Source organism: Oryzias latipes, chromosome 21, assembly GCF_002234675.1.
Source record: "Oryzias latipes chromosome 21, ASM223467v1".
Lineage (NCBI taxonomy): Eukaryota > Metazoa > Chordata > Actinopteri > Beloniformes > Adrianichthyidae > Oryzias > Oryzias latipes.
In genome coordinates this window covers 14,977,455-15,000,985 of record NC_019879.2, presented here as the reverse complement: position 1 = coordinate 15,000,985, position 23,531 = coordinate 14,977,455, and the positions used below count along the sequence as shown (strand labels likewise).

The 23,531-nt window shown below is 39.1% G+C and overlaps 2 protein-coding genes across 11 annotated transcripts in view; both read right to left on the bottom strand.

Annotated features, from left to right (window-relative positions):
- Positions 1 to 326: 326 nt before the first annotated feature.
- LOC101171884 (zinc finger BED domain-containing protein 4-like) lies at positions 327 to 6,145 on the bottom strand. The gene is made up of 5 exons (XM_023951189.1): positions 5,945 to 6,145; positions 5,765 to 5,878; positions 5,412 to 5,669; positions 1,127 to 1,746; positions 327 to 1,043 (listed from the first exon to the last, which is right to left on the bottom strand). The coding sequence occupies exons 1-5, from the start codon at positions 6,089 to 6,091 to the stop codon at positions 857 to 859; spliced, it is 1,326 nt and encodes a 441-aa protein (XP_023806957.1). The 5' UTR covers positions 6,092 to 6,145; the 3' UTR covers positions 327 to 856.
- Positions 6,146 to 14,535: 8,390 nt separating this feature from the next.
- LOC101158397 (poly(rC)-binding protein 3) overlaps positions 14,536 to 23,531 on the bottom strand; it is a 137,210-nt gene continuing 128,214 nt past the window's right edge. For 6 of the 10 annotated variants that reach the window (XM_020712820.1, XM_011489554.2, XM_023950557.1 and 3 more), the window contains 3 exons: positions 19,362 to 19,414; positions 18,388 to 18,557; positions 14,536 to 16,270 (listed from right to left, as the gene is read on the bottom strand). In XM_020712820.1, the coding sequence (XP_020568479.1) occupies positions 16,216 to 16,270; positions 18,388 to 18,557; positions 19,362 to 19,414 (278 nt within the window). In that variant the 3' untranslated portion in view covers positions 14,536 to 16,215. The remainder of the gene's footprint in view (positions 16,271 to 18,387; positions 18,558 to 19,361; positions 19,415 to 23,531) is intronic. The other 4 variants (XM_023950558.1, XM_023950559.1, XM_023950555.1 and 1 more) reach the window with 3 other exon arrangements.

Sequence of the window (23,531 nt, the reverse complement as noted above, 5' to 3'; positions counted from 1 at the left end):
GCCCTTCTTCCAACAGAAGCAAAGGGACACCCCCAACGACTCACAGCACCAGACCAGCCACCCTCCAACCCCCCTCTGCCTCACCCTGAATCAGGTTAGGATGGAGTTAAGGAGAACAAAGGCCAGAAAGGCAACAGGCTCTTGTGGCAGAAAGGGCTGTGGGTGGTAGTTTATCCCTCATGGTGTTCCATAGGTTAATATTCATCGCCAGCACCTGTCTGCTGAGCTGTGATTGGCTCACAAGGCTGATAAATAGCAGCTGTGGGAGTTCCAACTAGATGCTGGTTTCCTGGGTTGGCCTTGGTGGGTGAGCTTGACATGTGGACTTTTTTTACTAAAGCTTTTAATCATTTGAGTCCTTTTAGTAACGTTTTTAAGCATTTGAATTTGCAATATTTTAAATTCTATTTATATTAACAGGTGGTGGCATGAGTTCTAACCCTGGGGCATGAGAGGTAACAAAAGGGTTTGTAAACACGTGTTTGTCCCAGGGAAAACTAACTTTTTCTTAGGGATGGGAATCGAAGCCCCATGAAGCTCTCATGGGGCTTCGTGTAAAAGTGCCAGAAAAATGAACGAAGCATTTGGGGCTTCGAAACCACACAGAACAGCGGCATCTGGTGGCAGACAGGCCGTATATCATCTACTCCACTAAGTTCCTTGCCCTTGTAACACTTCAGTGTGGAAATAAAACAAAGACAATGTTTGAAGATTTGTGAGAAGTGCTTGTGTTACATTGTGAATGCCATGTATAAAGTGTGAATGAGTGATTGTGAACCAGGGTCTAACATGACTGGGTGGAATACATGTTATAGATTTTTATTTAAAAACAGAATTTTCTGCACTGTGCTGGGCTTCAGCCTGTTTCGTCTTTGGCTGACGATTTCGCCAGCCTTGGAGAAGATCCTCTCACAAGGCACAGATGAAGCTGGTGTGCATAAAACTTCATTGCCAGCTTGTAGAGATGTGGGTATAAAACCTTGTGGGTAACCCAGTATCTCAGTGGGTCCTGAGTCCTTGGGATGTGAGGTTCCTTTAAGTACCTAGAAGGAAATTAATAGCCTATTGTCATGCACCAGTCTAAAATGAGCAGAAGTTATGATGAGGATTCTAATCTTTACTGTACCTCTGAACCTCCACTGTTGCACTGGCAGTTGTGCTGGTCACCTGCTGTTGAACCCCCACATGCCTGTCCAGCAGGGCCCAGAGACCACCATCTTCCTGCTGACTTGAAGGACCTTCTCTAGGTGTCGACTGTGGCTGTGCCTCTGGAAGTAGCGCCTGCATTGTTGCAGCACACTCTTTAGTGAGTCGCTCTATGGCCGTGTGGGCAGAGCCTTGGCTGCAGAACCCCAGCTCTTTAAACCTTGGGTCCAACAAGGTTGCCATTGACAGAGCAGTGACCTCCAGAGCTGAAAACCTCTCATGGAGATTGTTCTTCAAGTTAGTGGCCAGTTTTTCACCAAGTGGGTGTGTGATCTGACCACACCTGCTTGAGATGTAATGTTTCAGCATTTTGACCATGGGAATGACTTTGGATGCTGACACTCGTTTTTCTGTCGAAAGCTCAACTGTGGCCTCTTGAAATGGTGAAAGAACGCTCAAGCAGTGGTGTATGGCCTGGTAGTCCTCTGAGGTGAGTGGAGGAAGGTCTGTATGGAGGGTGGCCAGAGCTGCCCCCAGTGGCTCTCTCTCCTTGAACAGCCTTTCCAACATATTAAATGTGCTGTTCCATCTTGTTTCCACCTAAGACGGAGGTGGTTTGGCAGTAATATCACAGTCTAGCTTACTTCTCAACCCTAAAGTTAAAAATGCTTATAATTCATTTGAAAGCATCATATTATCTATAAATCACCCAAACAGGAAAACTCGAAAACCTGTTTTACTCATAATTATTTATCGCCCCCCCGGCCCATATTCAGAATTTTTAACTGAGTTTTCCGACTTCCTATCGACTATTGTCTTAGATTCTGATCAAATTATAATATTAGGGGATTTTAATATTCACGTTGATGACCCCAGTGACTGCCTAGGAAAGGCTTTTGCAGCTTTATTAGATGATGTTGGTTTCACCCAAAGTGTGAATGAACCCACTCACTGTCATAAGCACACCCTGAATCTTGTTCTAACCCATGGGATAGAGATCAGCCAGCTGAGTGTCCTTCCTCTTAACCCCATCATTTCTGATCACTTTATGATTACCTTCCAGTTTACACTGGAACATCCTTCTGCCCCAGTGAATAAGAAACAGCTTAGAAGAACCTTAACTGACCGTTCTGTGTCTGAGTTTAAACACACAGTTCAGCCAGTACTTAGTGAAATTCTGAGAAAATACTCTGAGTCCAGCTCCCATAGTATCAGTCCTAGTATAAATGACCACTTTGTTAATGATGCCTTACAAGCCCTCAGGAGTACACTCGATGTTGTTGCCCCCCTGAAACCTAAGTTCGTCAGACAAAACCGAGTAGCACCGTGGTTTAACGCTGAAACACGTTCTCTTAAACAAGAAACCCGTAAGTTGGAAAGAGAATGGCGCCGCTCCGGTTCAGAGCAGTCTCTGGATATCTGGAAACATAGCCTATTAAATTATAAAAAAGCTCTGCGTAGAGCTAGAAGCCAGTACTATTCAACCTTAATATCAGAGAATGGAAATAATCCAAGATTTCTTTTTAGCACTATAGCTAAATTAACTCGCAGTCAGAGCTCAGTAGAACCACATGTTCCTGTTTCTCTCAGCTCTGATGATTTTCTGACATTTTTCGATAGTAAAATCTCAAATATTAGACATAAGTTAAATCAAGTTATTCCTACTATCAGCCCAGAACAGGCTGAAGCGGTAGTAATGGAGGCATCCATAGAAACCTCTGTAACATTAGACTGCTTCACTGCTGTGGATCAAGCGGAAATAACATCAATTATTACGTCCTCCAAATCCTCAACGTGTCTGTTAGACCCAATTCCCACTAGACTTTTTAAAGAAACTTTTCCCCTAATTAATGAGCCCATATTAACAATGATAAATGCCTCTCTGGAAACGGGTTACGTGCCACAGTCTTTTAAATATGCAGTTGTTAAACCTCTTCTGAAAAAGCCCAGTTTGGATCCTTGCATGTTGGCCAACTATAGACCAATATCAAACATCCCCTTTATTTCTAAAATCCTAGAAAGAGTTGTAGTTAAGCAGCTTTACTGCCACCTACAGGACAACAGCCACTTTGAAGACTTTCAGTCGGGGTTTAGACCTCACCACAGTACGGAAACTGAACTAGTTAGAGTCTCTAATGACTTGTTATTGGCCTCAGAAAAGGGACTACTTTCTATTCTGGTCCTGTTGGACCTCAGTGCAGCCTTTGACACTATCGACCACGGTATTTTACTCCATAGATTAGAGCAGGACATGGGGATCAGAGGATCTGCTCTCCAGTGGTTTAAATCCTATCTGTCCAATAGGTATCAGTTCGTTAATGTAAATGGCCATTCCTCTCAGTGCACTCGAGTCAACTATGGAGTCCCACAGGGCTCAGTCTTGGGACCGATCCTGTTTACGCTTTATATGCTACCCCTAGGAAACATAATCAGGAAACACAGCTTTAATTTTCATTGTTATGCCGACGATACGCAGTTGTATCTATCCGTGAAGCCTGACCAGAATGACCAGATAGAGAAACTGAACGCCTGCATCAGTGACATCAAGACCTGGATGACAATTAATTACCTCCTTTTGAACCCAGAAAAAACTGAGGTCATTATACTTGGTCCTAAAAACCTCAGAGATGCTCTGTCTGCTCAGATAGTCTCCTTAGATGGCATAAGTATAGCCCCCAATTCCACAGTTAGAAACCTTGGGGTTTTATTTGACCAGGACTTATCATTTAAGGCTCATATATCTCAGGCATGTAGAACTGCCTTTTTTCACCTGCGGAATATTGCTAAGATCAGAAATCTACTTTCTAAGAGTGATGCTGAAAAACTCATCCATGCATTTGTTAAGTCGAGGCTGGATTACTGTAACTCCTTGTTAGCAGCGTGTCCTAAGAGTTCCTTAAGAAGTCTCCAGCTTGTTCAGAACGCAGCAGCTAGATTGTTAGCTGGAACCAGCAGAAGAGATCACATCACTCCTGTGTTAGTTTCGCTCCATTGGCTCCCAGTTGATTCCAGAATCAAGTTCAAGATCCTCCTGTTAACCTATAAGGCCTTACATGGAATGGCCCCGTCCTATATTAAGGACCTCATAGTTCCTCACCATCCAATGAGAACACTTCGCTCGCAAAATGCAGGACTGCTTGTGGTTCCTAGAATTAGTAAAAGTACGGTTGGAGGTAGAGCGTTTAGTCACCAAGCCCCTGTCTTATGGAATAAACTCCCAGCTCATGTAAGAGAGGCCGACTCAGTTTCTACATTCAAAGTTAGACTGAAAACATTCCTATTTGGACAGGCTTATTGTCAGACTAGTTAGTATTCAGAGATTATTTAACTTAATGTTAATTTGTTTAAATTAAACTTAATAATAACTATTTCTTTTAAAAGGCTGCTAGAAGTTGAAGCTGGGGTAACTATGGTGCACTGGGGTTCTGTCCTCTTTTCTTTTCTACTTCTACCCTTCCTCTCCTCTATTCTTGATCATAATTTATCATTTAGTTCTCCATGCCTCTGTCTGGTACAGTGCGATTCATGTATTGTCCCTCTTTTCCTCTCTCCTCCTGGGGAGAGGGAGTGCTTCCAGACTCAAGTTGTTTCATCCGTGCTCCAGTTCCTGACCGTTTACCTCGCCTTTGCTCCTGCTCCTACACTTGGCTGTGGATCCTGCCTCTGGCTCATCTCTGGCTCGTTTCTGCTCTGTACCTGACCGAGTACCTCGTCTCTGCTCCTGCTCCTACACCTGGCTGTGGTTCCTGTCTCCGGCTCGACTCGCGCCTTTGACTGTCCCCACAACCACGGCTGGATGAAGCTCGTCTGCTGGACTTTTATATATGTAGTTGTAGATTTAGATAAGTTAATTCTTCTCTAAGAGTTCTGGTAAATCGCCTGTCCGTCCTGGGGGAGGATCCCTCCTTCATGTGGGCACCCCTGAGGTTTCTTCGTTTTTTCCGGAATCCGGTTTTTTTGGGAGTTTTTCCTTACCGCGAAGGGGGGTCTAAGGGCAGATATGCCAGTATAGCTTAGTCAGTTTGTTAGTTCATTTTAGTATTTTTCTATTGAACTCTTTGTATTCGTGATCCTTTTGATTTCATGTTTTACTTCGAAGCCCATCGAGACGACTGTTGTTGTGATTTTGGGCTATACAAATAAATTGAATTGAATTGAATTGAAGATAAGACAGCAAGCACGTTTTAAAGGAGAGAAGAAAGTAACACAATAAACAACTGCAAAAACATGTGAAATCTTAGATAAAAAAAAAGAAAATGTTTCACCTCTTGTATTAATTTGTGCTCTGGCCTGGCCAGCTGTCGCTGCATCTCTGACAGCTTCTCCTTCGCTGTGGTGCTGGATTTAAAAAGACCGACAATCCTACGCCCCTTACTTCGGATGTCCTCTAGTTCAGGGGTTTGGGCAAGGGACTTTTTCACCACCAAATTAAGCATATGTGCAAAACACATTATGTGCCGAAGCAGTAATATATTAGCACATGCAACCATGTTGGGAGCACAGTCTGTAACCAGGCCTGTCACCTGGAAGAAAGATTACATGTTCACAAATCATGTATATTAGGTAGTGGGAGGCCATAGTGATGAATGATCTTGTACTTTATTGATCTGGCTCGCACCTTCCCTTTAATTCCCCATTCTTCCATGAGAAGATTTTTGGCCTCAGCCAAGTGAGCTGCAGTGTGGGTTTGGGGAAACTTCAGAACCCCCAAGACCACAGAGGCCAGCTCCACCTAGAATGAACAAAATCAAACTGAGATACATAAACCAAAGCATTGCACAAAGCAGGGGATATCTACCTCCTCGGTGATAAAATGGCATGTTACAGCCAAGTAAGCGTCCATGTTAATGGATGTCCACATATCTGCTGTAAGGCTGACAGCAGAGGCCCTGCTAACCACATCTAAAGCCTTCTCCTTTTTGGCTTTGTACTTCTCCTCCACCATTGTCCTCAAGGCCTTCCTATTAGGAATTATGTAGGATGGGTCCAAAAGGTTGACAAACGCCTAATAGTGACAAATAAAATACAGCCTATTATGTACACAAAAACATAAATAATGTAAATGCTATATAATATTAGCCACCTTACCTTGAAGCCTTTGTCTTCAACAATTGAAAATGGTTGTGCATCCATTACAATCATATCCACCAATGCAGAATCAATTTCTTGCTTTCTTGACACTGCAAAATATACATATGAAGAAAAAAAAAACATTAATTGTAGAAGCTGAGCCTCAAACCCACAACCTCAGCATTCTCATGTCACTGATTTTTCCACTGAGCTATCTGTTTTAGTTCTTATTTAGTGTGCCATTAGTTAGATTTATTCTTATTACCAATATGAGGTGGATTGAAGGCTTGATTTGCCGACTGCGGAGTTTCAACATGATGAACGGAGCGGAGATGTCGCATCATGGAGGATGTACTATCATTAAATGCAAATTCATGTTTGCAAATCAAACATTTCACCTAAAAAAGAAATGGAAAGAATAAAAATGATTCCTTTCAACTGACAGACATACCTATAAAACTGACATAATCAGCAATGGCTACTAATAAAATAACGTTAATAGTGTATTACCTTATTTGGAGAAATCAAGTTGAAATGATCCCAAGCCACAGAACGTTTTTTACCGGGTGCCATGACGTTGATTCTTACGATACACGGGAAACAACAGAACTGGTCGGGAAACGTTGTTTGGGATTCATCTGTATTTATAGACAACAGCGCGCCCTTCTGATCAAACACACCTGAGATCTGAAACCTGGTTCAGGTGAGTCATGCATTTGGCGCGTCATACGTCATCAATCACGTGATCTGCGCTGGTTGACACACGCTTCGAAACATTGTGTCGAAACACTCTGTTTCATGAAGGTGAACCGCGCGCCGAAGCCCCGTGTCAAACGGGCCATCCCTACTTTTTCTTTTTCCAGCAGAGTTGCCACTGCTGTTTTGCTTATAGTGTTTTTAGTCATTGTTTTTAATGTTTTAACCAACCCTGACACCCTTGCTTTTATCCATTTTTAAACTGTTTTCTGCTCATTTTAGTATCTTGGTGGTTGGACCTGGCTGAAGGTGGCTGCCTCCTCCTTTTATCCTTATGGTAGCTGGTGGGTGCCACACATGGTATTGTGTAAGGGGGACCCCCCTGTTTTCGGCCCATAAATTAGTGGTGTCCTGCTCAGGTGCACCTCTTTGGTTTTTGTATTTTCTTTTAATCTCTGTTTGGGTTGTGATGTGTTTTTGTGTGCATTTAGGCCCTGAGCAGGTATCAGGATCGGAGATCTCCCTTGGTGGTGTTTGTGGCTACCCACCGGTGCAGTGGGGCTGGGGCGATCCTGGAGGCAGCTGCCCTCAAGCAGTGTTGGAGTGCGGTCCAACTGTCCGAGTTTATTTTAACCTTCTCTTTTATGGAACTTGTGTCAAGTTTTTAATAAATTGTATATTTTTAACCTATCAAATCCAGTCTCCTTTTGGGGTGCAAATTTAAGAGGGCGTTCGGTCACAAAGCCTGACAACATCACCTACAGGCTCCTCTTACCAGCTCTGTGAGGTGATGATGTTCATATTTAATTTGAGCCTCAGACTGGAGAAGGTACCAGACCTCTGGAGGACTTCCTGTCTGGTTCCGGTTCCAAAAGTACGTTGTCCTATGGAACCGAACCACTTCAGACCTGTCGCCTTAACCTCCCACCTGATGAAGACTATGGAGAGGATCATCCTCAGCCATCTCCGCACCCAGGTGAGCTCAGCACTGGCTGCAGTTTGCATATCAGGCCCGATGCTGCAGGTAGATCCTTTTTAAGTGGAGTGGTGACTGAGGCGGAGGGGGACACCGACGCCCCAGATGCACCAGGTGACACAAGTAAGAGAAATGATTAAAATGAATGCAGTCAAGTCACAATTTTATTTTAGTTGCTGGGTGTTCCAGCGGGGCCAGTGGTTACGATGCTGCAGCTGAGCAGCCCTCTGGACCCAGCGTCTCCACGGCACGCGGCTCTCAACCCTCCAGCAGTGGACGTGTCCTCACCAATGCAGTCCTTGAAATGCAGAGGGAAGTCATTAGTTCAGAGAGGTGGCCAAGGAGTTGGGCGAAATCAAGACTGCCCTGACTGAAATAAACTGCACGATGAGGGAATTCTTGAATAAATAATATTTTCCACACCTTTTGTTGTTTTTTACAAGCGATGCATCACTTCCAAACGCTGGCGCACAGCAGCAGCCTTTGGCCCAAATGCGAGGGGATGGGGCTCAGGTTCGGGGCCAACACAGCGATAACTCTATTATTTATGAGGATGAATTGCACAACATGCCAATATTGCAGGACATGTTTCACTTTTCTTTTTGCAAATATGTGTTTATTTGAATTTCTGTTGTAATTTTCATTTGATTTTTGTTTGTTTCACTGCTGATTGATCCAACAGGTGTTTGTGTATGCTGTTAATTGTAAGACTTGCTTTGAGAAGTCTTCATGTTATTTATGAGAGGCAGTATTGTCATTTTCACGTGTTTCTTCCATCTGCCCACGGTGTCGCCATTTCTCATTTCACCCGTTTTTGTGCGCACGCCTGGGTCAGAGCTTCCGTGAAGGACCGCACATTTTCCCGTCAAGTTTGCTTTTTATAAATATTGATTATTGCGTAGAGAGTGGCATACGCCTTCTTTTGTGCGTACGCAACGTTTATAAATGAGGCCCCTGGTCCTGGACTTCAGGAGGTCCTCACCACCACAATCACCAGTGAACATCCAGGGTTCAGACATTGAGGTCGTGGACACTTAAATACCTGGGTGTTCACCTGAACAACAGACTGGACTGGTCCAACAACACGGATGCTCTGTACAGGAGGGGTCAGAGTCGCCTTCACCTGCTGAGGAGACTGAGGTTGTTCGGCGTGTGCAGACAGCTGCTGAGGACCTATTACGACACTGTGGTGGCCTCAGTGGTCCTTTATGGAGTTGTGTGCTGGATGGGGGGCAGTACAGGCAGAGACATGAGGAGGCTTAACAAACTGGTCAGGAAGGCCGGCTCTTTCCTGGGCTGCACACTTGAGTCCATCGAGGAGGTGGCGGACAGGAGGATGTTAGCTAAGTTAACATCCATCATGGATAACCCCTCCCACCCCCTGCACCAAACTGTAGAGGCGCTGACCAGCTCCTTCAGTACCAGACTGTTGCACCCACAGTGCAAGAAGGAGCGCTACCGCAGGTCATTCCTCCCCACAGCCATCAGACTATACAACACCGTTTTACAATGACACACTGGGGTCCCACAAGTGTTTTTTTTATTCACTCATTTATTTATTTTCTTTTGTTGTGTTTGTGGTTTTTCAATTTTTAATTGTTTTTGTTCCTGAACAGTTGTTTGTTTTTGGTGTGAACTTCATTACTTATTTCTGTATTTTTTACATGTTTTTTTACAGTTGATCACATGTTTTGCAGACCACATGTTTTTTACACTTTTGCAGCTGTATTTATTTAATATTTAATGTGTATTTATTTATTTAATAAAAATCTCATTTTTGATAATAATTTTCATAATGATTTTTTATTATTTAATATGAATGTCATTTGTGATGTCCTTTTTTGATGTTATATTATATATATTATTTCTGAATGTCGTTTTTGCTGCCACAGATAAATGAAGTTTCCCCATTGTGGGATTAATAAAGTCATCTATCTATCTATCTATCTATCTATCTATCTATCTATCTATCTATCTATCTATCTATCTATCTATCTATCTATCTATCTATCTATCTATCTATCTATCTATCTATCTATCTATCTATCTATCTATCTATCTATCTATCATCCATCCATCCATCCATCCATCCATCCATCCATCCATCCATCCATCCATCCATCCATCCATCCATCCATCCATCCATACATACATACATAAATAAAAAATGGTTCCAAATCACCCCAGTTCTTAATCCTATTGAGAATTTATGGTCAATCCTCAAGTGGCGGGTGGACAAAAAAAAACACTAATTCGGACAAACTCTAAGAAATGATTATGAAAGAATCGGTTGCTGTCAGTCAGAATTCGGCCCAGAAGTTGATTGACAGCATGCCCATTCGAATTGCAGAGGTCCTGAAAAAGAAGGGCCAACACTGCAAATACCGACTCTCTGCATAAATGTAATGTAATTGTCAATAAAAGCCTTTGAAACGTGGGAAGTGCTTGTAATTAAAAACAACTGAAGCAAAGATTTAAAAGCAGTTTAGCAGCAAACTTTGTAAAAACTAATATTTGTTTCTCAAGACTTTTGGCCATGACTGTAGAATTCAAATTTTACTTCTTCTATTTTTTGCAAAAAGGAAAAGTTTAGTTGTTGAAACCCTTGATAAAGTATGCGCTGGCAAAGAAAGAGAAAAACACCAAATATTAAGTTCTCAAAAATTAATATTTTGTTTATTAGACATGAAACGAAAAAGTCAATACAAGAGAAAAAAAAAGTTTTATCATCACCTCATACAAAACATTATAGAAACAACCTAAGTTATTACAAGAAACCTTGAATTTGAAGTAGCAAACAAAATAAATAACATTCCAACTTAGTGTCAAAAGTAAAATTTTGATACTCTTATTTCAAAATAAAAAATCGGTTTGATCCTGACAGCAAAACAAATAAAGTCAGGTTCATGCTGTTAAAGCGTTTCACAGGGGTCATGTTCTGGAGGTCAGTAGATGTTTACAACAAATAATAATGCATGTGTGACCTTTTCTTTCAAAGAAGCAGATAAAAAGTAGGAGACAGGCTTTTTTTTTCTATTTTCCTTTTTATTCCAACTGATTTACTATGGATTTTCTACCCTCGCTTTTGGAGTTGATAAAAAAAAATAAATAAAATAAAAAGAATGCTGCACCAAAGTGGTATTGCCCTTCATCCTTAATACAGCAAATTGAGCTTATAGTTTGAATTGACAGTAAATGTTGCTACAATTGGTGTTAGCATGTTCCCAACGGCCAAATTTAAAGGTACTCATGAGTTGCAGTTTATTTCTGAGATTTTTTGAACAGTTGCTGTTTTTTTCACTCTAATTTTAGGCCAAAACATTTTCACAGGAGTTTAAAATTAGTTTTACATTTTGTCTACACAAAAAAAATGCTTGTCTTTTTGGGATTGAACTGTTAACAGCCAGTGTTGCAACAAGAAAAAGACTAAAAGAAATGCTTCTAAAATTGGTCAGGAAGACAAACTTTCCTGGAAATGAGGGAAAGAACTTGAGTATTTTTTTCAGCACAAAAACATTTTTTTTTTAATATTATGTTTTCACCATTTTTTAAATGTTACTATGTAATATTCTACTTTTTTATCTAATATAAAAAAACTAAAAAATCATTACAAAAATGTTCATAACCCACATGTTTTTACAGCAGTGTGAGATCATAGTTTTAGTACAAACAGATATGATGGGTTACAATGTTGTGGGAGAAACTTAAAATCTTAACTGAACTAACTTAAATGTTAAAGAATTAAACAGTGACACACTTAAAAACCAAGGCTGATAAACTATGGAACCCTGGACATGACATTTAAAAAAAAAGTTAGCTGAAAATAGCCATTTGTGCGCACAAAGTACTAATTTGCAGCTATAAAATGTAAAATTGAGTGGAAAAAATTTAATGTCATATCCAGGGCTCCCTAATAAATTGAGGAATGATTGGTAGAAACAGAATCAACTGTAGATAATCAACAGCTAAAAACAGGTGTGATCACTGGGGAAAGCAAGACACTGATAAACAAAAGCTGACCACTGCCTAAAGTAATCTTTAAAAAACAACAGCAACATTACTAAAAAAGGCACAATTTTTTAGTTTTATTGCATACAAATATATACTGTGTCTGTCAACACTGTAACACTCAAAAACAAGCAAATTTGTTCCTGTCAAAACATAACAAAAAGGCCAGACACCTTCTCCGAATTAGCTGGATAAGTGAATGATAATGCAAATAAATCCAGATCCCACTTTACAATCTCAATGTCCCTAAGCTTGGCTGGTAGGTTAAAACCAGTTAGTTTGAGATGCTGAACGAAATAAACCAGAAAAAAAAGGGAGCCAGAAGTCCCAACTCCACTAAAAATGGTCAATTCAGGAATTAGTTGTGCAGTCCCTCTTAGCCGATTTTGGTGTTCCGGTGTTTATGGGTTGACTTGTTTTTAAGATCTAACAACAGCCTTTTCAACTTATGTAATTAATATATAAAATGTGTACAAGCTAATTTATTCACAAAATGGAATTTTCTGTACCTGCTTGTCATTTATATGTCATACTTCGTGGTTGCAGTCATTAAAAGAAAAGAAAAGAAAACCGTTCATGTATCTGTATTTTTCCTATGAACCATGTGGATCCAGGTGTACTGCTGTGACTGATAACCCCCTGCCTTTAAATCCCCACAGCTGTGTAACTGCAGTCAAGACTCATTTGAGGGTATTGGGACTTTTGTTGGCTGGTGTGACCCCGCTGCGGTTCCCTGCAGAAAAATATAAACTAACAATTCAGTGTATAGAAGGGAGGAAATAAACTAGGTTTTCTTAATACTGCTCAATTTTAGTAAGGAGAAAACAGCCAAAAGAAACAATCGAAATACACTGCAAAATAACTTTCATCAACTGTGTTTGAGAAATGGGCCAAGCGAGTATGACATCACCTTTAGGACATGGCTTACTTCCAGTTCCAACAAAACTTTTTCGCGATACATATGTTGCCATGTTGGAACCAGAAATTGCCATTAAGCTGTAAATTGTCCGAGTCAGTATAAATTAACATTTCTATGGCAACCACTCTGACTATTCAGGAGCGAACTTGCTGGAAGTCCACACCCCTTCCACTTGAAAGTAGGCTCAGGGGTATCTGTCAATCAGATTTTTAAAAACATTCAATGTGAGAGCACATACTTTTATTTGGGCATCTTATTGGTCCGTTTTTAACCTAAAAAAACTTGCACTATAGAAAAAAAGTGAAAAAAAAATTAGGATTAACAAAAACAAACGGTATAAGAAACGGTATTGGAGCAAGAATGGTAATTCTAACAAACAGAATCACAGAGGCTATGTCCAAATTCCCACCCTACTCCCTAAATACTAAAAAAACTATATAGTGCGGGACTATGTAGTGCCCTGGAGTTTAAAATCAATTTGGACATGATACTCACTACTTTTTTTTTTTTAAACAGCGACAGGGACTTCTGGGAAATCACTCACTCATGTTCTCATATATAGTCAATGGCTTCTTCTATGAAAGGGGGTGTGAAAGCCCCCAAATAGGCAGGTGGTGTAACTGCACAGTCGCTGTTAATAGTCGAATGTAAAAAATAAAAATAAAAACAAAATACATATATATATATATATATATATATACACACATATATATATATATATATATATATATACATATATGGTCATCAAATAAAGAATTGAATTGAATTGAATTAAAGTTAATTAGATTTTTATGTTCTCAAACGTACCTTCCTATAAAATAATTGATAAACAAAAGCAAGTTATGAGATCTACTATCTCCTGTGTTTCATGTATTTGAAACGCAAAAACTGTAATATTTAAAAAGGTGTGGAATAGTTTTCCTGCAGTAAGAATTGTAAAATCATTATGAAGAAAAATGTGTTACCCAGAACCAATTTAGCTTTCGTGAAAATGTTCTGTAAATTTGAATGGGCAACCCACAAAGGAAAACTTTTGAAGAGTTTGTAATCAGAGTTTTCCATATGATCCCAAACATGTATGCACCAGCACTACGAAACAACAGCATCAATATAATATGTCATTGCTGTGGGATACAGATAAATAAAACAGGATTTATTGATGACACAGGGCACAATTTTAGTCCCTTTTCAAGTCAATTTCAAAGAAAACCTTTGGTTTACACTTTCTCTTCTTTTGTTGGGTGTGATACCAAACTCAGAGAACTGATGTTTGTTCATTAGTGCAGGTTTTTATGTGCCACCATGCTTACACAGCCACAGCTGAATACAGAAACAAATCTGTCACATATCCTTTTTTTTTCCACTTGTCTGATTTTAAAATGAACCCCAGAGTAAGAAATGTGGGATTCCACAGTGCACGGCACCGGCACAAAAGGATAGAATCAGTCACACAGCATCCGACTTCCCATGTATAGTTGCTTGTTGAACAGTTCTTTTTGGCTATACTTCGTCAAGAAGAATCCAAGGTTGTCGAATTTATAAAGTTGCCTTTACAAAAAAAAAAATTGGAAATTTGAGTTAAAGTTTAAACCAATTTGGGGGGAAAAATTGAAAGTATAGCATGAAAAAGTGAGCACAAAGAAGAATGTCTTTGTGTGTAGCATAGAGTCAGAATAGTGGAGCTTTCCAATGATTTCCAGGGTCAAAAACAACAGACATCTGAGGAGTCATCAACGTTGCAGAAGTTTATTGTTTGAAAAGTTCAGGCTACTGAAACACCAGGCTGGTCAAACACCAGGATAAACAAACTAGGCGCACGTGGTGACGTGAGGAAGGATGGGTAGAAATTAGAGTGTGCCCATTCCAGTGACTTCAGACGTCAGCCTAAAGGAGGGGGGTAGATAAATAAATAAAACACTTGTGAAAGACGAACTTTTGGTTACAAGTGGAATTAATATGGCTGAAACACTGCACAAACACAATCATTTTCCACACTTTTCACATGAAACAGTTTTGCAGACATGGTTGTTTGACAATGCAGAGACACAGCCCCCCACCCCACTTCGTAGAGACTATACAGCACTACTGCGATAAATACAGTTTATTAAAACAGTTGCAATCCTGAGCAGATAAAGTCAGTAAAATGTTTGCTAAGTGTCAGATTTGTTATATGTTTATAGGAATATAAATAAATACTTATTTGAATACCCTTTGAAAAATGTGTTTTTACAGGTTCATGTAGCATTTTACGTTGATGAGACAAATATAAAGAAAATTTAGCTTTAATTTGTATATTTGAGTATTTCTTTATCCAAGTTAATTTGAATCAAGAGCAGATGAAAAAACTGATTTTTGAAAAAGATTTGTGACGTAGAAAATAAGGTGGGCGTGCCACAAGCTCCCTGCTTCGCTCCATTCTGATGCATTCACTTGCAGACGACTAGATCCATTTACATCTTTGCTTTCCTCGTCTGAGCTGGAATCTGGTTCAACACTGTACAGCTGTATAACTCCAATATTTCTTGCCGGTTATGTGGCACCACTCATATTAGCTTGGCTTTTTTATCATCTTAACAGAAAGCTCTCAGTCATGGGTGACCGCACCAACATTCCGTCAAATTTCTAATTAACTCCTTCCACTCTGCAGAAACTATGTTCTAGAAAATGATATAGATTTTTAGATTTTGGCTAAAACGGCATGATATTAATTAAAAGACCACTAGGAACGCTTTTTACAATATAACCAAACATGATCATTCTACTACACATGCTAAATGAAGATTTTTAACGGTGGAAAGATTTGTAGCTGGGTTGGTTCAGATCCAGCTGACTCAGGTTACTTCCACACTCTAGGGGTTTAAAAATATATTAAACCAATCAATTCAATTCATTTTTATTTATATAGCCCAATATTACAACACAGTTGTCTCAACAGGTTTCACTAATTGTACAAGTTATGAAATCGGTTTTAAAACACAATAGCTGATGGTTAAAGCAAATCTACCTTTACTCAGAAAGTGTAAAAGGGGTTCTCAAATCCATAATCATCTTTAATAATGAAATTCTAGAAATTCTAGCATGTTTTAGTTTAGTTAATTTTAAATGTTAGACTAACAATCAAATTTTTCATCAATTGAAATCATCAGTAAAACAATTGAATCAATTTAAATTACCGTAATTTCTTGGACTATAGAGCGCACCTGATTATAAGCCGCACCCATTACATTTTTAAAGAGGGACTAAAAGTATTTTTGTCACACTATTCCTTTTATTTAGTTATCACACTGGTTGAAAATGTATGTCTTTTTTTAAAGGAATATGTGTCGCCACTTGTGTTTGTGGAGGTTAAACAAAGTAGCATAAAGCTGCTTTTGATGTAATAACCAGATTCGGATGGACTTCAGGGTGTAGTCATGGATGAGGGGTCAGTCCACATAGCAGTCACGTCCCTGAACCTGCCATTGGAATTGTGGGAAAGCAGCAGCCATTAGTCTTTTGGTAAGTAGGGTCTGAAATGCCCTCAAAGAAATCAAAAACACAAAGTCCTACAGAGCATTTGGTGTCCCACAGCTGAACATTTAATTGTAAGATGGAAGTAGCCTCTGGTATGGAAGCGATTCTGTAGCATAATTAAAAAATTAAAAATGAAGAAGCATTTTTTGACTCAAAAGTAAAATGAAAAAGCAATCCACCAAAATGCTTTTTCATTTTCTTCTTCAACACCGCTTATTCTGTCACTTAATTAAAATGATAAAGAAAATGGTATTTGACATTTCATTTTCAAAAAGTTCTCTGGTAAATGTCTAGCTAAATTCATTTAAAAATGTCTAATTTGAAAATTAAAATGGATTTAACAGAAATAAATTTTAATTTTCAAAATGTAACTGCATTAAATGACTCAAAATTCAAATGAAAAATCAATACTTCAAAATGCTTTTTCATTTCTACTTGAAAACCGCTTATTCTGTATCATAATTAAAACGAAAATGCAAAGTGAGGATTGCATTTTCATTTTAACATCCACCCTGCGAATAGTGTTGCATTATTCAATTCGATTAAGCATTTCCAGCGGAGAGGCGGGGCGATGACGTCAGTGCTATCTCCGTGTGTCCGGCTGCTAAGAAACACAGATATGCTAAGAGCAGTGGAGCTTTGTGTTAGCGGCAGAGGAGAGGGCTTTGTGATGGTTGTGAACTTCTGATGATTTTACACAGCATCTCAGGACTATTTATTAGCATTTCTGCCTTCTGCGGTCCTCCTTCGGACGCACCGCGGAAAAGCTTTTTTTCTTCGGACCGGCAGCTAAAAAGCCCCCGATTGCCGAAGGCGGAAATGCTGCTACGATCTGAGAAACCATCATATGAATTTGTGTTTCCAGTGGTGTCCAGAACAAAATAAAGGCTGATGTAATTCCCGCATATTTACATCCAAGATGCTCATTGCCCATTCAGAGTTTTAAGTACCTCCACGGCTAATGTTTGAAGCACATATTAGCCTAATGCTAACCTGTCTTTTGGGTCCTCCTTGCAGCGAAAAAAAAAGCACTAACCGTACGGATTAAAAAAAAACATGAGCGAGCAGGCCCTTAATAACAATCATAACTGCAATAAAAGCACATTTAGAAGATAGATGGCTGGACCAACATGCACTCAGCTTCGTGCTGAGTGCATGTTGGTCCAACCAGCAAACGTTTGGCATGGTGATATCTGCTATAGCTGTTGATGGGGCTCCAGCTGTCATCGAACAGCAAAATCAGCGCAAAGCTGCAAATAAATATGTAAATATTTAAGCGGTCCTCCAACATAGTCCTGAGAAGCTGTGTACAATCATCATCCATTTTAATTGTCAAATTAGACATTTCTAAATGAATTTAGCTAGACATTTACCAGAGAACTTTTGGAAAATGAAATGTCAAATACCATTTTCTTTAACATTTTAATTAAGTGACAGAATAAGCGGTGTTGAAGAAGAAAATGAAAAAGCATTTTGGCGGATTGCTTTTTCATTTTCATTTTGAGTCAAAAAAATGCAGCTTCATTTTGAAAATGAAAAAGCTTTTCTGGTTTTGAATTTTATTTTTAAATATGCTACAGAATCGCTTCCATACTCTGGATCGTAGAAAGGCTGTGGAAGTCATTTTTAGCTTTACTGGTCTCAATGACTGAGCAGTCTTAGAGGAGAAAAACTAGGGTTTATGAGAGCATGCAAACAAATGCTAAAACTGCACATGATTAGTTCATTAGCAAACAAGTTCCTGTTAACTTTCTTTAGTTTATTGGTTTTAAGGAGACTTGGTCTTTATTTTTTTAGTCTAATAACTTCTGAGCAACATCAGATCTAAAAAAAAGTGTTATTGTTCTGACTCACTCCACCATGCAGACCCAGTTCCATCTAGATAGTATTAAACACCACAGTAACAATTCCTAATTACATCCAATAATTATGGACTTCACCAATTATGGAAAGGTGTGCTGACTAAAAGGAGCCAATCAGGAAGCAGATGATTTAATTCTGGGAAAGCTTAAGATGGTAATGAAACTCAAAGGATTTGGAGTAAAAAAAACAAAGTTACCTGGCATTGATAAGGTACTGTGCAAGGCTGATGTTTGCGGGGGTCCCGGTGATGGTGATTTGGCGCTCTGACGAGCCCTCCATTGCATTGGCAATTTTGATCTGCGCCCCGGACATTTGTCGAATCTCATTTATTTTGGTTCCTTGACGTCCAATAATGCAACCTATTAACTAAAGGAAAAAGCACAAGTTAAGAACTTGAAAAACAAAAAAATTATTTTAAGGACTTAAAAACACCAAAGAAAATTGGTGTTTTTTTTAACGTGTTCTTGTGGCATTTTTCTCATGAAGGAGGGCATATACAATTAGAATTGCATTTCTGTGTTTTTCTTTATTCAGATTGTTGTGAATCAGGAGCAGACAAAAATAAAATGCTACTTAAATAAGTTCTCCTTTGTCACGCAACTGAAATGGTTTGGCTCTGTTCTATTCTGATGCATCCACCTCAGGACAAATAGGTTTGTGTCGTATGTCTTCGTTTTCCTTGTCTGAGCTGGCATCTGGCTCAGAACTGTACAGCTGGATAGATCCAATATTGCTTGCCATTTTTGCTAAACAGCTAATGTCAGCTTGGGGTCGTGAGGGGCTTTAAGCTGGCGAGGCAGTGTAAACAAACATATTTCACTTTTTAGGACATTCTTACTTGAATTACACATACTGAAATCTTCTTTGTCTTTCGGCTTTTCCCATCAGGGGTCGCCACAGCGAAACAACCTCACTTTCGAGGAGGAGTCGCATGGTTAACTTGGCAATGTTTTACGCTGGATGCCCTTCCTGATGCAACCCTCTCAATTTATCCAGGCTTGGGACTGGCGCAGAAGAAGAGAAGGGAATAGGGAGCAGCCCGGTTTCAAACCCTGGATTCACGGACGGAAGGCGCCGCAAACCAGCACGAGCTAAACTGGCTTCGAATTACATATACTGAAATGAATAATTAAAAAACTAATCTGCTGATGCTTCTGGAGGTTGACTTACATCATTAGGAATAGTGAGTTCATGGGTGCTGGCAGGGGGAGCGGCATCCAAACCTGGGTTGAGGAAAAACTGTGGTAAATACAACGTCACATTTATTTAACTAAATATACTTCTGTCTCTGTCTCTACTTCACTACTCACGAAGGGGGGTCTAAGGGCAGGGATGCCAGTATAGCTTAGTCAGTTTGTTAGTTCATTTTAGTATTTTCCTATTGAACTCTTTGTATTCATGATCCTTTTGAGTTCATGTTTTACTTCGAAGCCCATCGAGACGACTGTTGTTGTGATTTTGGGCTATACAAATAAAATTGAATTGAATTGAATTGAACTACTGTTGATAAATCTGCAAGTAAAGTCATATTTTAATGATAGAAAATGGTTTAATCTAGCTAGTTTAATAGAAATAATAGAAAATTGTAAGTCTCACCTAAAAGTTAGTCATTTACGCAGTAAACTAAGGCCAAACCTAAATTGCTTCCCTACCCCTCTGGCTCCTCTCTATTGCTCCAATTTTAGTGGCATTTAAGCTGTAGTGATTTCCGCAAGTTTTTTTATAAGAGGAGCCAAAGCGACTTGGGGCTGGCTATCCCTCCACTAGTGGGGTGATCTGTGTTGGTCTTGTAGTGCGGAGGAGAAATGCATGGCCGATGACAATTTATGATGTCATGAAGCTGTAGTATCATCTGAATTTGAAGATACTATTTTTTTCCATCTCTTTCCACTCGGAGGGATAAATGTAGGAATACGGAGAACCCGTAGAGGTAGGGAAGCAATTCGGATTCAGCCCCAGAATGACTGTTAACGCAGTTACTAAAGTCTGACTGACAGGCCTATCTCTGACTCTTGGTTTGCTCATTCGCATTGTAGTTTGGTGCACCTTGTATCACAAAAGGTCAAAAGTAAACCATTTATTGACATTGCATCTTATAATCCGATGCGGTAGGGTGATGTGGCGTGGAGGAAAAACTCATTTCTTCAGGTAGGTGTGCTCTGAAGCACAGAAGTTTACATTTAAATGTAAGTATTGAGTTTTTGCATGACTTTTATAAAGTTATAAAACCGATGTTCTTTTGTATTTCACATGGGATGATACTAGTTTTTCCATATCTCTCTGCTTGGAGGGATAAATGCGGGGAAAGGAAAAAGCCTTAGGGGTAGGGAAGCAATTTGAATTCAGCCCAAAATTCCAGTTTAAACTTGACTAACAATGGCATCTATTCCAACAAGGGAGATCCTTTGTCTCTAGAAGTAGCTTTTCACTTTAAAGATGCTTTGATTTCTGTCCAGGCTGGTTGCTTTCCTATTGTATGCACTGTTAAGTGGTGTATAATTTTATGCAAAAGACAAAAGTCAACTACACCAAGATTTTTATTTATTTATTATTTTAATGCAAAAATGTTTTCTCTTAAAATTAGTTGATTAAATAGGATCCAAATGCTGTTCAGTACCTGTCAGAAATTGAGAAAGACTATAAAAAGCACAATGAGAAAATAATTAGAACATTTAATTTTTCATTGTCTTTTATATATTATGATCGTTTATAAAATCATAACATAGAGGTTAAACTGGAAACATTTGTATGTCAAGCAGATGTCATAAACGCTACAAATTTTTGGACCAACCCATTTTAAGTTTTGACTGTCAGTAAAATATTATTTTAGTGTCAAGTGTAGGAGAAAGCTAGAAAAACTTAAAAAAAGGATGCGACCAGCAAAAAAAGTTGAGGAAATTCATGTCGGCCTCACGTAATACGTGCAGCCAAGATGCGCATTGCCCGCACATATTTTAAGTGAGTCCAAGGTTGCATTTTGTTGTTGACCACACATATTTAAAATTCAAGTTAAAGTCCCACTGCATGATCCATATTCTGAAGGGAGCAGTGAGCCGCAGAAACAGCCACGCTCAGGAACTATTTGCTGCTTTAACCCTTACCGCAACCATAATCCTAACTTTAACCCTTTCTCTGGATCGTTGTGGCCAAGAAAAATGTTCAGGGCTATGTGCGAATAGACACTTGGAATAAAACAAAAAATCTTTCCTTGTTGTGAGCCAGTGTGAACCTCAGGATAGCACAGATTAAAATAGTGGAAAGACAACATTGTTTTGGAAAAACAGACCTGATTATTTTGGCATTTCAGTTCAAAAAGTGAAACAACTGCAATAATTAGACAAAATACTCCAAAACTAATAAAGCACTAGTGTTTTTATTTTTAGTTTGATTATATTTAAATTTAGACTGTTCAGACCTAACTACTAAGATTTCCTGTGACACTATTAAACTCGTAACAGTAGTGCCAAAAACTGCAAATCTCTTGTTGTCTTGTTTATTTTTCTGAATAGCGACTGAATTACACTGTAATTGTGTTGTGGATGTTACATGTCATAATGACAGTAAAAGTATTCTATTCATTTCAATTCTATTCGATTTTTTGCCATCACTTTGTGGATGCCCTTAATCCTACAACAAACAGGATTTTATGACTTCTATCAAATAGAACTTTGTTATTAAAGCACTTTTCATGTAATTAAAAGTGCTTTACAGACTAAAATCTCTAAAAATTAGAAAGAAAGAAAAAACTTTTACAAAAAAAGAAAAAAAATCCCTCAATTTAAAATGACATAGCCATATAAATAAAATTCAACCACGCTTGTCTTTGATGTTTTATGGTTATTATGTGTATTCTAGCTTTATATTTCCTTTACTTCAGTAATGATAAACGGGACAAATGTTCAGAGCATTGTAAACAAAAAAGTTTCTGGGTCTGGCAGTCGGTTTATGATGCACTCTTCTTTTCCCAGTGCAGGGTCAGAAGGGACGCTAGAGTTATTTCACACTACTTCAGGGCAAAGGTGGGTACTCCCTGGACAGTTGGCCAGGCAGTACAGAGCCACACACAGAAGGACACACTCACATTCAATCTCAAGGGATAATTCAGAGTCGCCATTAATTTTACATGTTTTTGCCCGAGACTCCGGCGAAGACCCACACAAGCACAGGGAGAACATGCAAACTCCATATTGGAAAGACTCAGCTGGAATCTTAACCAGAGACTTATCGCTGAGAGGTGACAGTTGAAGTTATTTGTTTGTACTATAGGGCATACCAGATTATAAGTGTCAACAAAGGGTCTATAAAACACATTAAGTAAGACAAAAGAGTCACAGAGAAGTCCATCAATCAGACTTTATTAACTGCATTAACAGTAACTCTATAACTTGTGACATGCTAAACCAAGGCTAGTCAACCCTGGTCCTCGGGAGCCGCAATCCTGTCTTTTTTTCCAGTCTTCCCTGATCAGCTTGTTGCTGATACGATGACTCAAGTAATTCCACATCCTGATTTCCTAAACACACCTGATTTAGGTTGTCAGCATCAAACAGTGCAGGGAGAAATAAGACCTGCCTCAACAAGTCAGCGTTGATGCTCTTGAGGACCAGAGCTGGCCAGTCCTGCGCTAGAACAAACATTACTATGACTACGCTAACTCCAAACTCCACAAACAAAAAGTGCTGACACTGCTGCGTTAGCTGTTTAGCAAATTCATGTACCCTGTCTGTAGCTCTCAAAATCGCTTTGATGCCAATAAGCACAATAACAATTAATCCATATATATAAGGCACTTTGAATTATAAGCTGCAATGATGTTTTATGATAAAAAATAGAAGGGCCAGATCAAGGACCTTATCATTCTCTGGGATTGGGAGGGGCTGGTGCTTAGAGACCAGGGTTAGGGAGGAATGCTCAGAGATGTGAGAATGGATCAAAATACCGCTTTGGGGTTGTTTTTCGTGAGGAATTAACATTATAATACACCTTAAAGCTCAAAAGGTTGATTTTGCATGATATACTGTAGATCCTTTAAGGATTTTAAGGGAAAAAAGCACATGTATTTTATTTGAAAAAAATTGTTGGTTTTAAATGTACATGGTAACACCTGGTTTATTTTTAGGTGTGATGTCTAAATGATCTGCAGCCTTGCAACCTCAAATTTGTTTCCCAAATTTCAGTGCTGTTTTTCTACCAAAGCAAATTACTGACTTGTTGCACATACATAGCATTATTGGTTGAATGCTGTAAAGCATTCAACCCTTTGTTTTCCTCTTATGCTATCTTCCGCCGTTTTTCGGCACTTAACTCCTTCTACAATTTTTAAGCTATTTTAACCATTCA